The sequence below is a fragment of the Salminus brasiliensis genome, chromosome 1 (assembly GCF_030463535.1).
Source record: "Salminus brasiliensis chromosome 1, fSalBra1.hap2, whole genome shotgun sequence".
Lineage (NCBI taxonomy): Eukaryota > Metazoa > Chordata > Actinopteri > Characiformes > Bryconidae > Salminus > Salminus brasiliensis.
The window spans coordinates 59,892,228-59,905,446 of NC_132878.1; the positions used below are offsets into that span (position 1 = coordinate 59,892,228).

A 13,219-nucleotide genomic window follows, 5' to 3' on the forward strand; every position below is an offset into this window, starting at 1 on the left:
CAACCTGTTTAAAAACATCCAGCCCCATAAACTAAACAAACTCAACACAAACCACATTAAGGGAACTCGAGGTTGAACAGTCGAGCTTTAATAGGAACTGCTGACACAATTCATTTATACAAGGACATACTGAAATACATAAACACAGGAGCAGCTGTCACGGTGTCACGGCACATCTTCCATGTAGTCCGCGGCACCTTGACTCAGCTGAGACAAACTCAGATCCTGAGTGACCTCGTCAAGCTGGAGAAAGAGACACAGAGAAGAGGTGAATACATGCTTTAACGACTGAAGGTGAAAATAGTACACAAAGACCAGCGTTCTCAAGGTGCTGAGAAATTACATGGCGCAGTGACCGTTTTTTTCATGCCTGGGTATCTGAAGTTGCTTCCTCCTTTACAGTCTCCTTCAGAGCTATGAAAGACCCTTACTCATCAGCATCCAACAACATTTCCTTCTTGCAGTACAATGTGTAGTATTATCTGAAGGGCCACTTTACCTAAGCAAATTGGAGGCCGTGTAAAAGAGTAAATCTATTGTGGTGGCTACCTTGTCGCTAAAATCGGGTCCCTCGATGGAGACCTCCTCTATCTCTTCACCAATGCTCACCTCGCTCTTTGAGTTATCTGATCGATGGCTGTGGGCGAGGACACGTTAACACACTGCACACAGATTCATAGAACGATAAGCAAGTTCACGCCCGAAGGCATGATAATACAGCAAAATTCACCTGTTGAAGTCATCATCATAGTCAAGGTCTTCATCTGTGGGGACATTGAGAGTAAGAGTAAGATTATTTGTCGCACTGCTTTAGAGGTGTCTTAATAAAAGTCAAAAGTATTATAATTAAAAAAAAAAAAGAACTGTCATGAAAATTTCATTGTCATGAAAAACTGTATTTTTTTTATGAAAAATGGTGAATACTGGATAATTTCTGTGTAATATTTCTTTTTCATGCAGACATCACCAGACTCCATACACATTCCTTTTAGATACCTTATCATGAAATGTTTTTCTAATTAACCCAATTGTGAAGTATGTATTGAGTTATGTCTGCTGCATTATGCAGTCAGACACTTTGCTTATGTTCATGAGAAGAAAGGATGTTTGTGTGCTTCAGAATTCATGTTGCTATACCACCACTACAGAGACAGTCATGCAGGCCCAAAGCCACTGCCACAAGTGAGGAGTGCTTCACAACATTTGCAGTCCCTCCGTTTCTCTGCGCTTTATCTTCTTACATCTGTTACAGGTTTATGCTTTATTCATCTGTTCAGAAAAGCCAGACCAGACCTCTTCTGGCTCATTTTTGTACCTTGTTAAAAAGCCTAGTCAGGCATTTCTTCTTCCTGTGCTTTCCCAGGCTTTTATTTAGGCTGTTTTCTTCATAGCTCCATTTTTTCTGTTATCATTTACTGTTTTTCATTACATGACCTGATCATTGCCAGTTGCTCACTGCTGTAGTATTTTTTTCAGTTAGTCATCAAGGTATTCCAGTCTTTTATTGTATACTTCAATTTTGCGATTGCCCAACTACTAACGCAGTGGTTCTACTAACTGGTGTAGGCCTTTTTATCTTTAGAGTGGATTTCTTTTTGTGTGAAGTATACAACAAAAATGACAAGAAACCTTTTACAAGCTACAGTGAATTTTTACACATTTTTACCTCTTCTATGTTACACTATTAAGGGGACATGAACACACACACACAAAAAAAAACAACAACAAAAACACAAAACAAAACACCACCTTCCTAATTTTACTTCACCTTCCCCTCCCCATATCAGATACATGTGGGCTAGTTCCTGAACTTTCAGGAAAAAAAAAAAACAAACTCTTACCCAGAAGAGGAGATGCAGTTTTCTCTTTAAAATCTTGAAGACCCTTTTCTTTGGAATAAAATGTACCTGGAAGAAGAACCCAACAAAAGAATAGTATTCAGATCTTACATACACTGAAATTCTTAGACAGACCAATTGTGTAGCTGTACACATTTGTACACTGTTCTACAGAGAAGGTATGTGACTAATGGAAACTTGTCTTGAACTACTAGTACAGCTATACAGTTAGCCCTAATGAAGTAGCTGCTGAGTAGTGTGTTGCACCACCATACCACTCTTACTGGAGACAGGGTCTCTTTGGCTGTTCTCTGCAGAGAGGGATCCGCCTACACTTTTTAATGGAGGGGTGTCTGACAAGGGGGAAGGAGTTCTTCCAGCTGCTTTCGCCGAATCCGCTCTCCTAGGGTGCAGGGAATGGGAAGGCACTTAGTGGAACTGATGTGCATATCAGCTAGAGGTGAATTCAAGTGACACAAAAGTGAGGAGAAGCAGAACGAGGAAGATGGCAGGATATGCAGAGCAGAGCCGAGCCCAGCTCACCTGGGCTCAGAGTCAGGGCTGCGCTTGTTCTCAGGGACTGAGAACACGTCCTCTCCATCACCCTCTGTGTCACTGCCTATAGCAGACAGACTGAGCCCAGATAGAGAGTGCATCCACCCACACATACGCACGTACAAACACATACACACGCACACACCCAGGGAGGAGAAGACAGTGGGGGAAACAGCTTTGAGATCGGCAAGATACGCAAACATGCAGAAAGGGAAGAACATGTTAAAGGTTGAGAGAAAACCACAATGAAGTCACTGAGCTTGTCTAGTTAATAGTTAACCACCATACACAATGTCCTGTCCACACTAATACAGCTGCGGTTTTCAGACACTGAATGCTGTTTTCATGTCAAAGGTTCCCATCCACTTTAGTGTTTTTGACAACATTTTCCATTTTATATTGCGCATGTGCATTGCAACCTGACCTAGCAGTTTGTTGTGGTGCATGCTAAAAAAGGCAGCCAAGCTAAGAAAACCAACTCCACTATGTAGCAGCATGAAGCATGCAAAGGTCTGTTCAATAGTAGAGAATGCAGGGTCTTCTTTATGTTTTTGCAGGGCTGTTATAAGAGTATTCTACATAGCTATAGCACAGTGCAAAATCAGAGGTCACATTAATAAGCAGTTTAATCACGTGTTTTATTTTTTAGTGAGTTAACATGCATGATAGCTCCCTTTGTTTTAGTAGATTCACATTTTCATTTTTTCACAATTTTAATCCAAACCACATAAAGTGACGTTGAGTGCCCTGTCCACTGTTCTGAGAACACCTGCAGTTTTTCTTTGTTTAGCAAATGTTCTTCTTTTTGGTCTGTTCCCTTTTTCAGTAAGAGTTTTCACCACGGTGTTAAAGTTAAAGTAGAGCTTGATTCTCCTCCTCCATCTCTTAAAGATTAGAAATATGAGGAAACTGAAACATAAGAAATATCTTTTCTGTCTACCAGGTCTTGCATGGTTGTATCTTTTTATCATTTTTTCATAATTCATTTTTTTCACAATTTGTTCTTTGATAAAAGTCATCTTTCATGTTGCACATACTAGAGATGTGGTCATGTGCCAATCCGGCGGTATATTACAGTACAAAAGAGGCCAGCCTTACAATGGCCTAAAAACAGCATTGCCAAATCTATCTGGCTCTGAAGAGCGTTTCCAAAAAGACTGAGGTCAAAAACACCATTTTAGCGTGGATGGAAGCATAAAATAACATAGAAAAACCTGGAGGCCGAACTTAAACATGATCAGTTCAAAAGGAATGTAATCAGTTGATACAGTCTGAATGCAGTAATGATGAGTCCATGGCACCAAAGGGCCAGAGAGCCTGGTTTTGCATCCATGGGTAGGATGGCTGCAGTGGGCTTTAATGGCAGAGTGATCACACCATGCACACTCACTCATTGAGGCTAGTACCCCTCCTCATTTGGGAGAAGGGCGGCCCTGCCAGGCTCTCCTCCCTCTGCAGGTGCTGGCTCCTTACAGGACCAGGGAAGAAAGCAGAGATAGACGACAGTGACAGAATGAGAAAGACAGATACAGGGGGAGGAACATAAAGCAAAGGAAGAAAGAGATGCAGTAGACAGCAGCGGCTTAACACAAAGCACCAACTGCTAGACTGTTTCACATGACTGAAGCTGGCGAAATATCCTCCAACACAAGTCAGTCGAAACATCTGGCCAGCAGTATTGAGACACTGACTTGCAATTAACCTAACCTGAACACCCTGAGAGAAAATGAAGTACTTACTCTTTATGACTAAAGCTCTTTTCAGTAAATGCGGAGTAAAGCCCTGAGTAAGGCTTATCTCCTGTAGACGGCAAACTACTGTTCCAACATGCAGTGATAAAACAAAACAAAACAAACAAAAAAATAATAATAATAAAAAAAAGAGAAGAATGTACACATGAGCAAGGCTACAATAAGACAAAACAATAATTAATTATATTTAATTCTTATTAAATATGTTCACATTTCACAACAACAAAAAGATATTCCTAAATAATTATTCCTAATTATTTAAAATAATAATTAAATAAAAACTTTTGAATCTCACTCAGACACTGTTCCTTTTTGCAAGTTACAAAACATAAAATCCGTCTCTGATTTTTTTCTCGAGAACATGTTTGTGTGTACAGTTAATATTACGTATTATATGGAGATTTGCACATACCAGCCATAAGTCTTCTGAGGCTTTGGGAGAGGATCGTCAAAGAAGGAGTCTCCTTCTTCATCGTCGTCCTCCAGGCCCAAGTCCAGTGGTCTCCTCAGGGCTGTGGGGTCATTCCGACTTGCAGCAAGCCCCTCGCTGGCCATACTGGGGGCCTGCACAAAAGCTCTGCCCTTCAGGGAACCCAGCGGCTCACTGGGATTTTGTGACAGCTCACCAGCCTATGTGAAGGTCATCACAACAATATTATATTATATGGTAATATTTTAGTCACATGCAGGGCTAGATTGATATTTAGTGCTGTATGAAGCACTGTAAATGAATATAGCTTAACAAATGTTAGTTCAGACAGTAGGTTAAGTAAAGTGTAAGAGACGTGAGTGGAAATATTATGGAGAAATGTTTCATGCAGTTAAAAGTCAGAAATTAAGATGAAACGGGGATGTTAAAAAGATAATGTGACATTCTCAAGTAAAATGGCATGCTGACATTTTTTGGAGCATTTCTATGGACAGCTCATTTTAATCAAACACTGACATCAGTTACAAGAACAGTGGGCTGCGCAAAAGTCATTTCTGTAATTGGCCCACATAAAATATCCAGCTATGAGCAACAAAGACATACAGTTGAAGCAAATGACAAATTGATCCCTGTACAAAGACAACTGTTTTCTATATGGTTTCAAACGCTACATTTACTTGAGATGCAAAATGGCTGTGTCTATCAATAATGGATAATTAGTGCAGAAAAAACAAACATTAGTTCAAAATATTAAGATAAAAAGCATGTTGCTTCAAAGCGACCACTGTTAGATAATTATTTTTAGTTAGAAAAAAAAATCTGCAGGGCATTCAGTAGCAGGGAAAACTAGAATACAGGTCAAATGCTAAAATAAACTAATTACAAAATTAGGGCTGCACAATTCTGGAAAATTTTTGAGGATTATCGTGAGTAAATGTAATTAGGAGTGAGAGGCAGGGTGCTAGTCTGTAAAGTTTTCTCATGCTCTGTCAATACATTTTTACAGTGAAGAGTGATTAGTGAACTCTTCACAGAATGAAAGTCTGTCTGTAACAAGCAAATGCTTGACTTTGACACGGCAGACAGGCATCTTACAAATCAGCAGTCACCAAACCTCCTTCTGGAGATTTACTTTCCAGCAGACGTTTAGCTCAAACCCTTACCTACGACCCCTGATCAAGCAAATCATGGTCTTCAGAAATCTCTGAACTAAATCCGGTGTGTTTGATTTAAAAGAGGGTTGGTTACTGCAGCTACAAATTTAGCACACTGCTAAAGTCCAGATTTAACTGAAGATACAGGAACCACTGAGAGAGCATCATGGTCTCCCATGTCAAACCACAATATGAAATCAGTAGGACTGCAAAGAATATTCAGTAAAATCTGATACAATTATAATATTTAAAAATATTTATAAATCAACACAGTTCTGGTCACTGGTCAAAGAGGAAACAAAACATGTTGAGAACATAATAAATAAACATTTGTCGATAAGATTTGTCTTTCTTTTTTTATCATTTCCTGGTGGCTGCTGAGCCTCAATATACACAGTGCTTTGTTTAACAAAGTCGGCTTTTGTTGAAGCACCATTGTGGTAATCGCCTGCGGCCACAAGACAATTCTTGATCTTGAGCTTTAACGTCATGCAACAAAAAGCCCAGGCAATTAAAATACAGCTGCATTTATTTTTGAGAAAAAATGAGGGCATGCTGAAAGCTGTCTGGGGCACTAAGAGAGGTTGCAATGGCAGTAAATTGTGCCCTAGTAGAAGGTAATTTTAACTTGCTTACAAAAGCAATTATTTCATATAATCTGAAACATGGCCATGTCCCTATTTACTGACAAAAATCAGGTTTTTTTGCTTTAATTACCCTTCAGTATTTTAGTTTGATTTCATTAAAAAATACACTAACAGAATGTATTCCATGGTTCTTAAGGTCTGGTGTTCAGAACAGTTTGGTGATCTCCCTGCTCAAACAAACTTGTTCAACTTTAGCAGATGTGTTTGAACAAGAAAATCACAAAACTTTCATTACTCATCTTCCAGGACCAGACCCAAAGACCACTTGAACATCCTCCTTAAATATTTGACATTTGTTTCCACCACACGATAGCAGTAGCCTCATATTTGCCTGTGTTTGAGTAGACATCTAGCAGGCAAAAATTTAATTCCTTTGTTTAAAATGGTCTATATGCACACGTTCGCATTAAATGTGATATTGTAACTTTCGTAAAAAAAGAAAAACAGAAACACAATCAGTTCTGTATACATCATATTGTTGGTATAAGGTTAAACTGGACAGGTTTTCACAAAAATAACATTTCAAAAGATCAGTATCAGTATCCCAAAACAAAAAGGCTATATTCACACAAAGCTGCCTGAACAGAATTTGCATTAAACAGATTTCTTTCAAAACATGAAAATCAGTGGAATGTGTCACTAACATTACTGTAAAACTTGCTGGGGGACAAACAAAAACGACTGCTCTCAATCCAGCTTACAGGAAAGAGCATCATGCTAGCAGTTTCTTTGTTTCACTCAAAGTGAAAACAGAACCACCACTCATTTCATTTATCTGTCTAAGAAAAATGCTATATTGTGAAATATAATGGATGAATGGACCCCCCCCCCCCAAATATCCTTAACATAACCCTAATTTTTCTGTTAGAAATTCTGGTAAATAATAAAAAAAGAGATCAGATTTGGGACACTTTTTTTTTACCTCCTGTGTGAATGTAACCAAAGTGGCACTGTGCCATCTCTGAAGTCAAACAAGGTGGTAGTAGCACTGTTGAAAAGACACTGCAGTTGCAACACTAATATCAAGATAAAAAGCTGACGATTAATGAGGATTGATTGTGCAGCCCTATGAACAAAAACAAGATTTGACAGTCAAAGTAAATCACTCATTAGCAGAAGTTAGCTTCTTATGTTTTTAATTGACTGGGTCCCACAGACACGGTCTGTGGCTTGACGTCTTTAGTAGTGCTACTAAACTGCTAGTTATTTCCCGTAGTAATTGTAAGCCCGCAGAAAGTGGATGTAACAAAATCAGCACGATTTTTGCCAAATGAGAAAGCTGTATGTGCTGTGAGGTGTATAGCTAGCGCTTCAGGTTACATGCTTTACCTGAGACCCAGGAGGCTCTTCCTGCGCTGCACTGGGCTTTATAAAGCCCTTATATCTGGGTATCTGAATATGAGAACACAGCCTCTTAGTATTCTGCATCAAAACACCTTACTAATCAGGGGTGTTTGAGAGGGAAGAGAGAGGAAAAAAAACCACACACTCACACACAAGTCTCCATAGAGTAGTACAGCAGCTAAATGTACCTCGATTGATAATGATATATAATGACCTGCAAGTGATCTACAATTGAAGACTGTACTTTTTTAATGCAGGTGGCCAGTCTTAAAACACACCTGTACAACTTTAACTGCTAAAAGAAAAAAAGCAATAAGTTATTATTTTTTTTATATTATATAGATAATATACATATATACATCTTGAAACTGCCGGTCAAAAACACCAATAAAAAAAATATTGTAGTCACTTGCTTTGATAAAACATAACCACCTGCTGTTTTATTAAAGCAAAATACACTTCTAAAGTAATGACGCAGCCACTGATTCAAAAAGGAAGGGGGTATTTCTAAATGAGACAGCACTCTGGTGCCTGTTCTAGAATATCACAGCCTTTGAAATAGTGTTTAAGCTTAGCGAACGAAAGCATCTGCTGGCATAATTGCTAGATGTTGTTGAGTGAAGTAGTAATTTCCTTTAAACTGTTTGCTAGTTCTTAGTCAAATCAAAAGCATATGAGCATGTCTTACAGACAGAATACTGACCTCTACATCCTTAGAGGAAGCAGAAAAATACAAATCAACCCATTAAAAACTGCTGTTATACAAAATCCAATCCAATTCTCTTCAGAGAAAACAGTATGTGTAATAAACGCATTGTCTTTTTATCAGGGAAAGCCCCTTTTACCTTTATGAGTCAAACTAAGAAAACATTTATAGTCATAGATCAACTTTCTAGACATTAAGATAAGTAAGTAGATTAGTCAAAACTTGTATTATTATAAACTGCAAAAAAATGCATGTAAAGCTAAAAGTAATGTATTTTCCTCTAGTGATGTTTCCCCAAACAGAACATAAATAAGAATATATATATATGTATTAAATAGAAAGAGTTTGATAGTGAGCATTACATCCAGGACATGGATTCCCTAGTCTGGAGCATAACATGGAGTTAGTACAAAATGCCCTTATAAACCACTGCATGCCGAGAACTCTCATATACAAAACGGTCAAAAGGCAAGTTCAAAATCTTCTCACCTTGCTGGTAGGTGATAAACTGATCCTGTCCTCAATAACCTTACCCAAGGAGGAAACAACATCACTACCATCACTGGTAACCTTTATAAAAAAAATAAAAATAAAAAACAAAACCTCAGTTACAGAATGAAAGCCCAATATGTACTGAAGACAAAACAGTTTAATTCCTTACATGATATAGTGAAGTTTTAAATCATTTATCACTGTACTAAATGTATTTCTGTCAGGAAAACAACAATGTACCACTGGAATAAATCAAATGTAACAAAAAACTATACATAATTTTGGTTAAACTACTACTTTCATACACATTAACATGTAATGTATTGTTTATTTATATTTATTCCAATGTTGGTATTTACATAGTGCTTAGATAAATAGTTTTCCATATTTTCTCAGATTAATACATTATTTATGAACCTACACTACATGTCAAATATATTTTTGGTTTTAATTATTTTTTATACTTTTTAAGAAAAACGTACCACACTTCTGCACTGAATGAAAAAGCGTTTGTACATTCCCAAGAAATCGTGAAAATCTATAGCTGTTGACAGACATGGGTAGGAGTCAGAAAAAGTCAGAAACTATTAGTAAACATCAGCCAGTACATTATGCATATGAAGAATGCATGCATGGATAAAATAATAATAATAAAAAAAAAAAAATCAACCAAGCAAAATACTAGGAGTACTCACAACTATTTACATCTTTATCTTTGGCTCTGAGTTCATCTGCGACATATCGTTCCAGCATGCCTCTTCATTTACCAACAAAGGAAAGAAGAAAAGATAAGCTCATAGGCTGCTAGAATTCCTTTGGTGTCTAAGAATTAGTGGCTGTATATACATATACAATATGTGTAACACATGGAGCACAAATTTATCTGAATCATATTTAGATTAATATATATAAAACATTTCATTGCTGTTTAGATGAGATGCAAGAATCATCAAAAAGGTCATGGGTGAACCACAACCTTACTTGATTTCATAACTGGTTTACATGTAGGAAGTAAATAGTTTCAGTATGGGTGGGTGGGGAGATTGAATAACTAAGGTGAGTTTCAGTAACAGCATTTAGACTTCCTGAAGCTCTTGGCATGCCAAGTTCCGTCTGATAATTTACCTGCTGAAACTGGGAAAAAGATCTGAGAAAACTCCAATCACTTCTTCTTTGCTTATTCCACCACTCCTATCCTGAGTAATTAACAAAAACAAAACAAACAAACACCACACACACAACATCAGACATCTACATAAGCAGACTTTTTGAATAACATTATTTTCTTAATTATGCTGAAGAATTACCTTGTCTCTGCAGTCATATTTTTTTCGTGCTTCAGCAATCTGACGAGGCGACAGCTCCTAAAGAAATAACAGTCTTTTGATAAATAAAACATTTGTATAAACTGTGTGCACAATTATTAGTCAAGTGAGTATTTTGACCATGTTATCATTCTTAGGCATATTTTCTAGAGATTTAACTGACTCTGAAAAGTCAAAAATGACCAAAAGTCTCTCAAAAGAGAGGCAGCACTTTTTGTTGCAAATAGTCAACAGGGTCGCAAAAAATGTGTTGAGAGAAAAAAAGATAACAGCCAGGGATTTGAGAAGAATCAAACACGAAGCTACCAGGAACTCATTATCTGGATCAGTGACGGGCACAGAGCTCCAATTTGAGTCTGCATCTTTAAAAAAGACAATGATTTTTGTGTGGGACAATGCTCCATCACATGCATCCAAGTACTCCTCTGTATGGCTAGCCAGTAAAGGCATTGAAGATGAAAAACTTATGACATGGCCCCCTTCCTCACCTGACCTGAACCCCATCAAGAACTTGTGAGCAATTCTTAAATGGGAGATTTACAGTAAAGGAAAACAGTACACCTCTCTGAACACTGTCTGGGAGGCTGTGGTTGCTGCTGCACAAAAAGTTGATTGTCAACAGATCAAGAAACTGCCAGACCCAATGAATGGAAGGCTTATCACTGTTATTGAAAAGAAGGGTAGTTATATCGGATGTCAGTTTATGTCAGATATGCCTTATAAAAAATATATATAAATAAATAAAAAAAAGATATTTTACCAGGGCGTCCTTTTTGCATAAGATTATATATTCAGAACAATTAAGTAGAAACATGTGAAGTCAAGCTGCTGTAAACTACAAAGCAACGAATGCATAGAAGTAGGACAAACTTGTTTTGCAAAACCTAGCTGAACAGGAAAGACTTTTTCACAACTCAATCTGAACACCTTAACTTACATCATGCTTCCCTTGTGTGACCTAAATAATTGAGGTGGGGTGCAAAATGTGGGGGTAAAGCAAATATATGAATCAGCCCAATACTTGCTCTTCAACCACATCTTACAAAGTTCACATTGGTGCTATTACATGTTTGGATCTGTTCCTGATACTGTAAGTCATGCCAGTGGTTACTGTACTCTGTGGGTGCATAAAATAGGTTATGTATAGATGAAGAGAACATACCTTGGGAATAGGCATTACTCGATCTCCCTGCAGAAGAATGAGAGAATCAAATATTTGAAACATTGGGACTTTAGTAGTTATTCCTGACAACATAAAAAAAGTCATTATGCTCACCTCCGAGAAGATGGAAGCTTTCTCTTTGTGTCGGCCCCTCCTAATTAACTCAAGCAGGAGAGGGGTGCTCTTATTCCCTTCTAATTCAGAGAGGCCGAGCTCTCTGAACAAACTTTCCCTACCGTCAAGCCCATTTAACTGGATAAGACATGAAACATATTTTACTCTAAAGGCATCACAGGAGTATCTTACATGTTGCTGAAATAGGTCTGAACAACAGTGAAAAGTCGTGAAAAGAAGAGAACTTCTAGAATTACATGCCTTTGATTTTCCCAGATGAATGTAAGCTATAGTCATTGTCATGTAAAAACCTTGTGACTTTCCTTTTAGCATATTTTACATTGTATTAATTTCCAGGACCAGGAATAAAATCTTTTTACATTGACATTTCTTGTAAATGTAAAATGTTTATGTATGTACACACATGTACAAATACCAAATCAGCCATAACATTAAAACCACTGTCTGATGATGTGAATAACACTAAATATCTCCTTACAATGGCCCCTATCAAGTGGTGGGATATACATATTACGCAGTAAGTGTCCGTCCGTTCTTAGGCAAGTCTTGTGGGGTGTTCCCACTATGCAGTGGTCAGTAGCTACCTAAAAACAGTCCTTTAATCAGTAAACTGGGCACAGGGTCACCATGGGTGACCATGACTGATGTGCTTGGTGAGTGAAGGCTGGACTGTCTGATCCGATCCCAAAGAAGAGAGACAGCTACCGTAGAACAATCTGAATGGACAGGTCAGAGAAGAGATGGACCTACACAACATTAGGCAGGTGGTTTGAATGTTATGGCTGATTGATGTAAATGGTGGTGAATAGCACAAATATGTTACCGTGTTAATCTCTGGCTGAAAAACAGCAAGAGTAAAGTCTAAATTGAAGATTTGCAGAAAGTCAGTGATCAAACTGGCCACAAGACGTCCTGCAAGAGATGGACCACAGTTATGAACACTGGCATTGAAATCACTGGACAGTTAGGGAGAGAAACCACCACGGTATAACTTACCATCTTTCGTGTTGAGACACTTTTTCAGATTTTCGTTTACAAGTGGGGTTTTATTCTGGGGGGGGGGGCAGTAAAGAGATTACTCACAGAGCAGATCGTACACATTCACAGTGCAGAAACTGGCTAATAACTATTACACACTATTGTTCAGACTGCTCGTCGTTACCTCAACTTTGTCCTGCTCTTCCAACGCGAGGAACACTGCAGCTCGAAGCTCAGCCTGCGAAACGAGACAAGCGTTATCTAGACATGCTAGCTACACACGTTAACACACAACGACTTTGCTAGCTAAGTATCTAGCCCATATGTAGAGCATAAAACGACTCAGGCTGTGAAGTCGAGGACCCAGTACTTGCTGTCGTTGAGCCATAGTTACGGTTTGTTGTCACTGCAGTCCAGCTAGCCAGCAGGCTAACCTATTAGCCACAACTTTAGCAGCGACTTAGCTAGCTATTATGCTAGCTAGCTAACGTTACCTCACCAACAGTCTCATGTTCAGAAATAGTGTTCATTAAAAGCTGTAAAGTACCGCTGCCGACGTACCTTTATCTTGTTTAAAACGCCGTTGTTTTCTAAATTTTGAATCAGTAGGTCTCTCAGCTCCGTGTCCTCCTCTGTGGCAGACATCTTCGCCCGCTGTCATGTGACCGCACGGCGGCCTCTGGCGACGGCTTGTCTTCATTA

General features: G+C 38.3%; 1 protein-coding gene across 9 annotated transcripts; it reads right to left on the reverse strand.

The window, feature by feature from the left end:
* Positions 1-56: 56 nt before the first annotated feature.
* On the reverse strand, positions 57-13,219 carry cep43 (centrosomal protein 43). 9 transcript variants are annotated; one of them, XM_072684246.1, is made up of 21 exons: positions 13,079-13,219; positions 12,702-12,755; positions 12,536-12,590; positions 12,363-12,451; positions 11,519-11,656; positions 11,405-11,431; positions 10,225-10,281; positions 10,043-10,113; positions 9,613-9,674; positions 9,400-9,461; positions 8,915-8,995; positions 7,705-7,767; positions 4,557-4,774; positions 4,133-4,210; positions 3,784-3,861; positions 2,382-2,471; positions 2,123-2,241; positions 1,842-1,907; positions 731-764; positions 550-637; positions 57-243 (listed from the first exon to the last, which is right to left on the reverse strand). In XM_072684246.1, exons 1-21 carry the CDS (start codon positions 13,160-13,162, stop codon positions 166-168), a joined length of 1,692 nt encoding a protein of 563 aa, XP_072540347.1. In that variant the 5' UTR covers positions 13,163-13,219; the 3' UTR covers positions 57-165. The 9 variants fall into 9 exon arrangements, with proteins under 9 accessions (XP_072540347.1, XP_072540338.1, XP_072540328.1 ...); XM_072684237.1 differs by having other exon boundaries at positions 2,114-2,241; positions 4,133-4,207; positions 13,079-13,217; XM_072684227.1 differs by having other exon boundaries at positions 2,114-2,241; positions 13,079-13,217.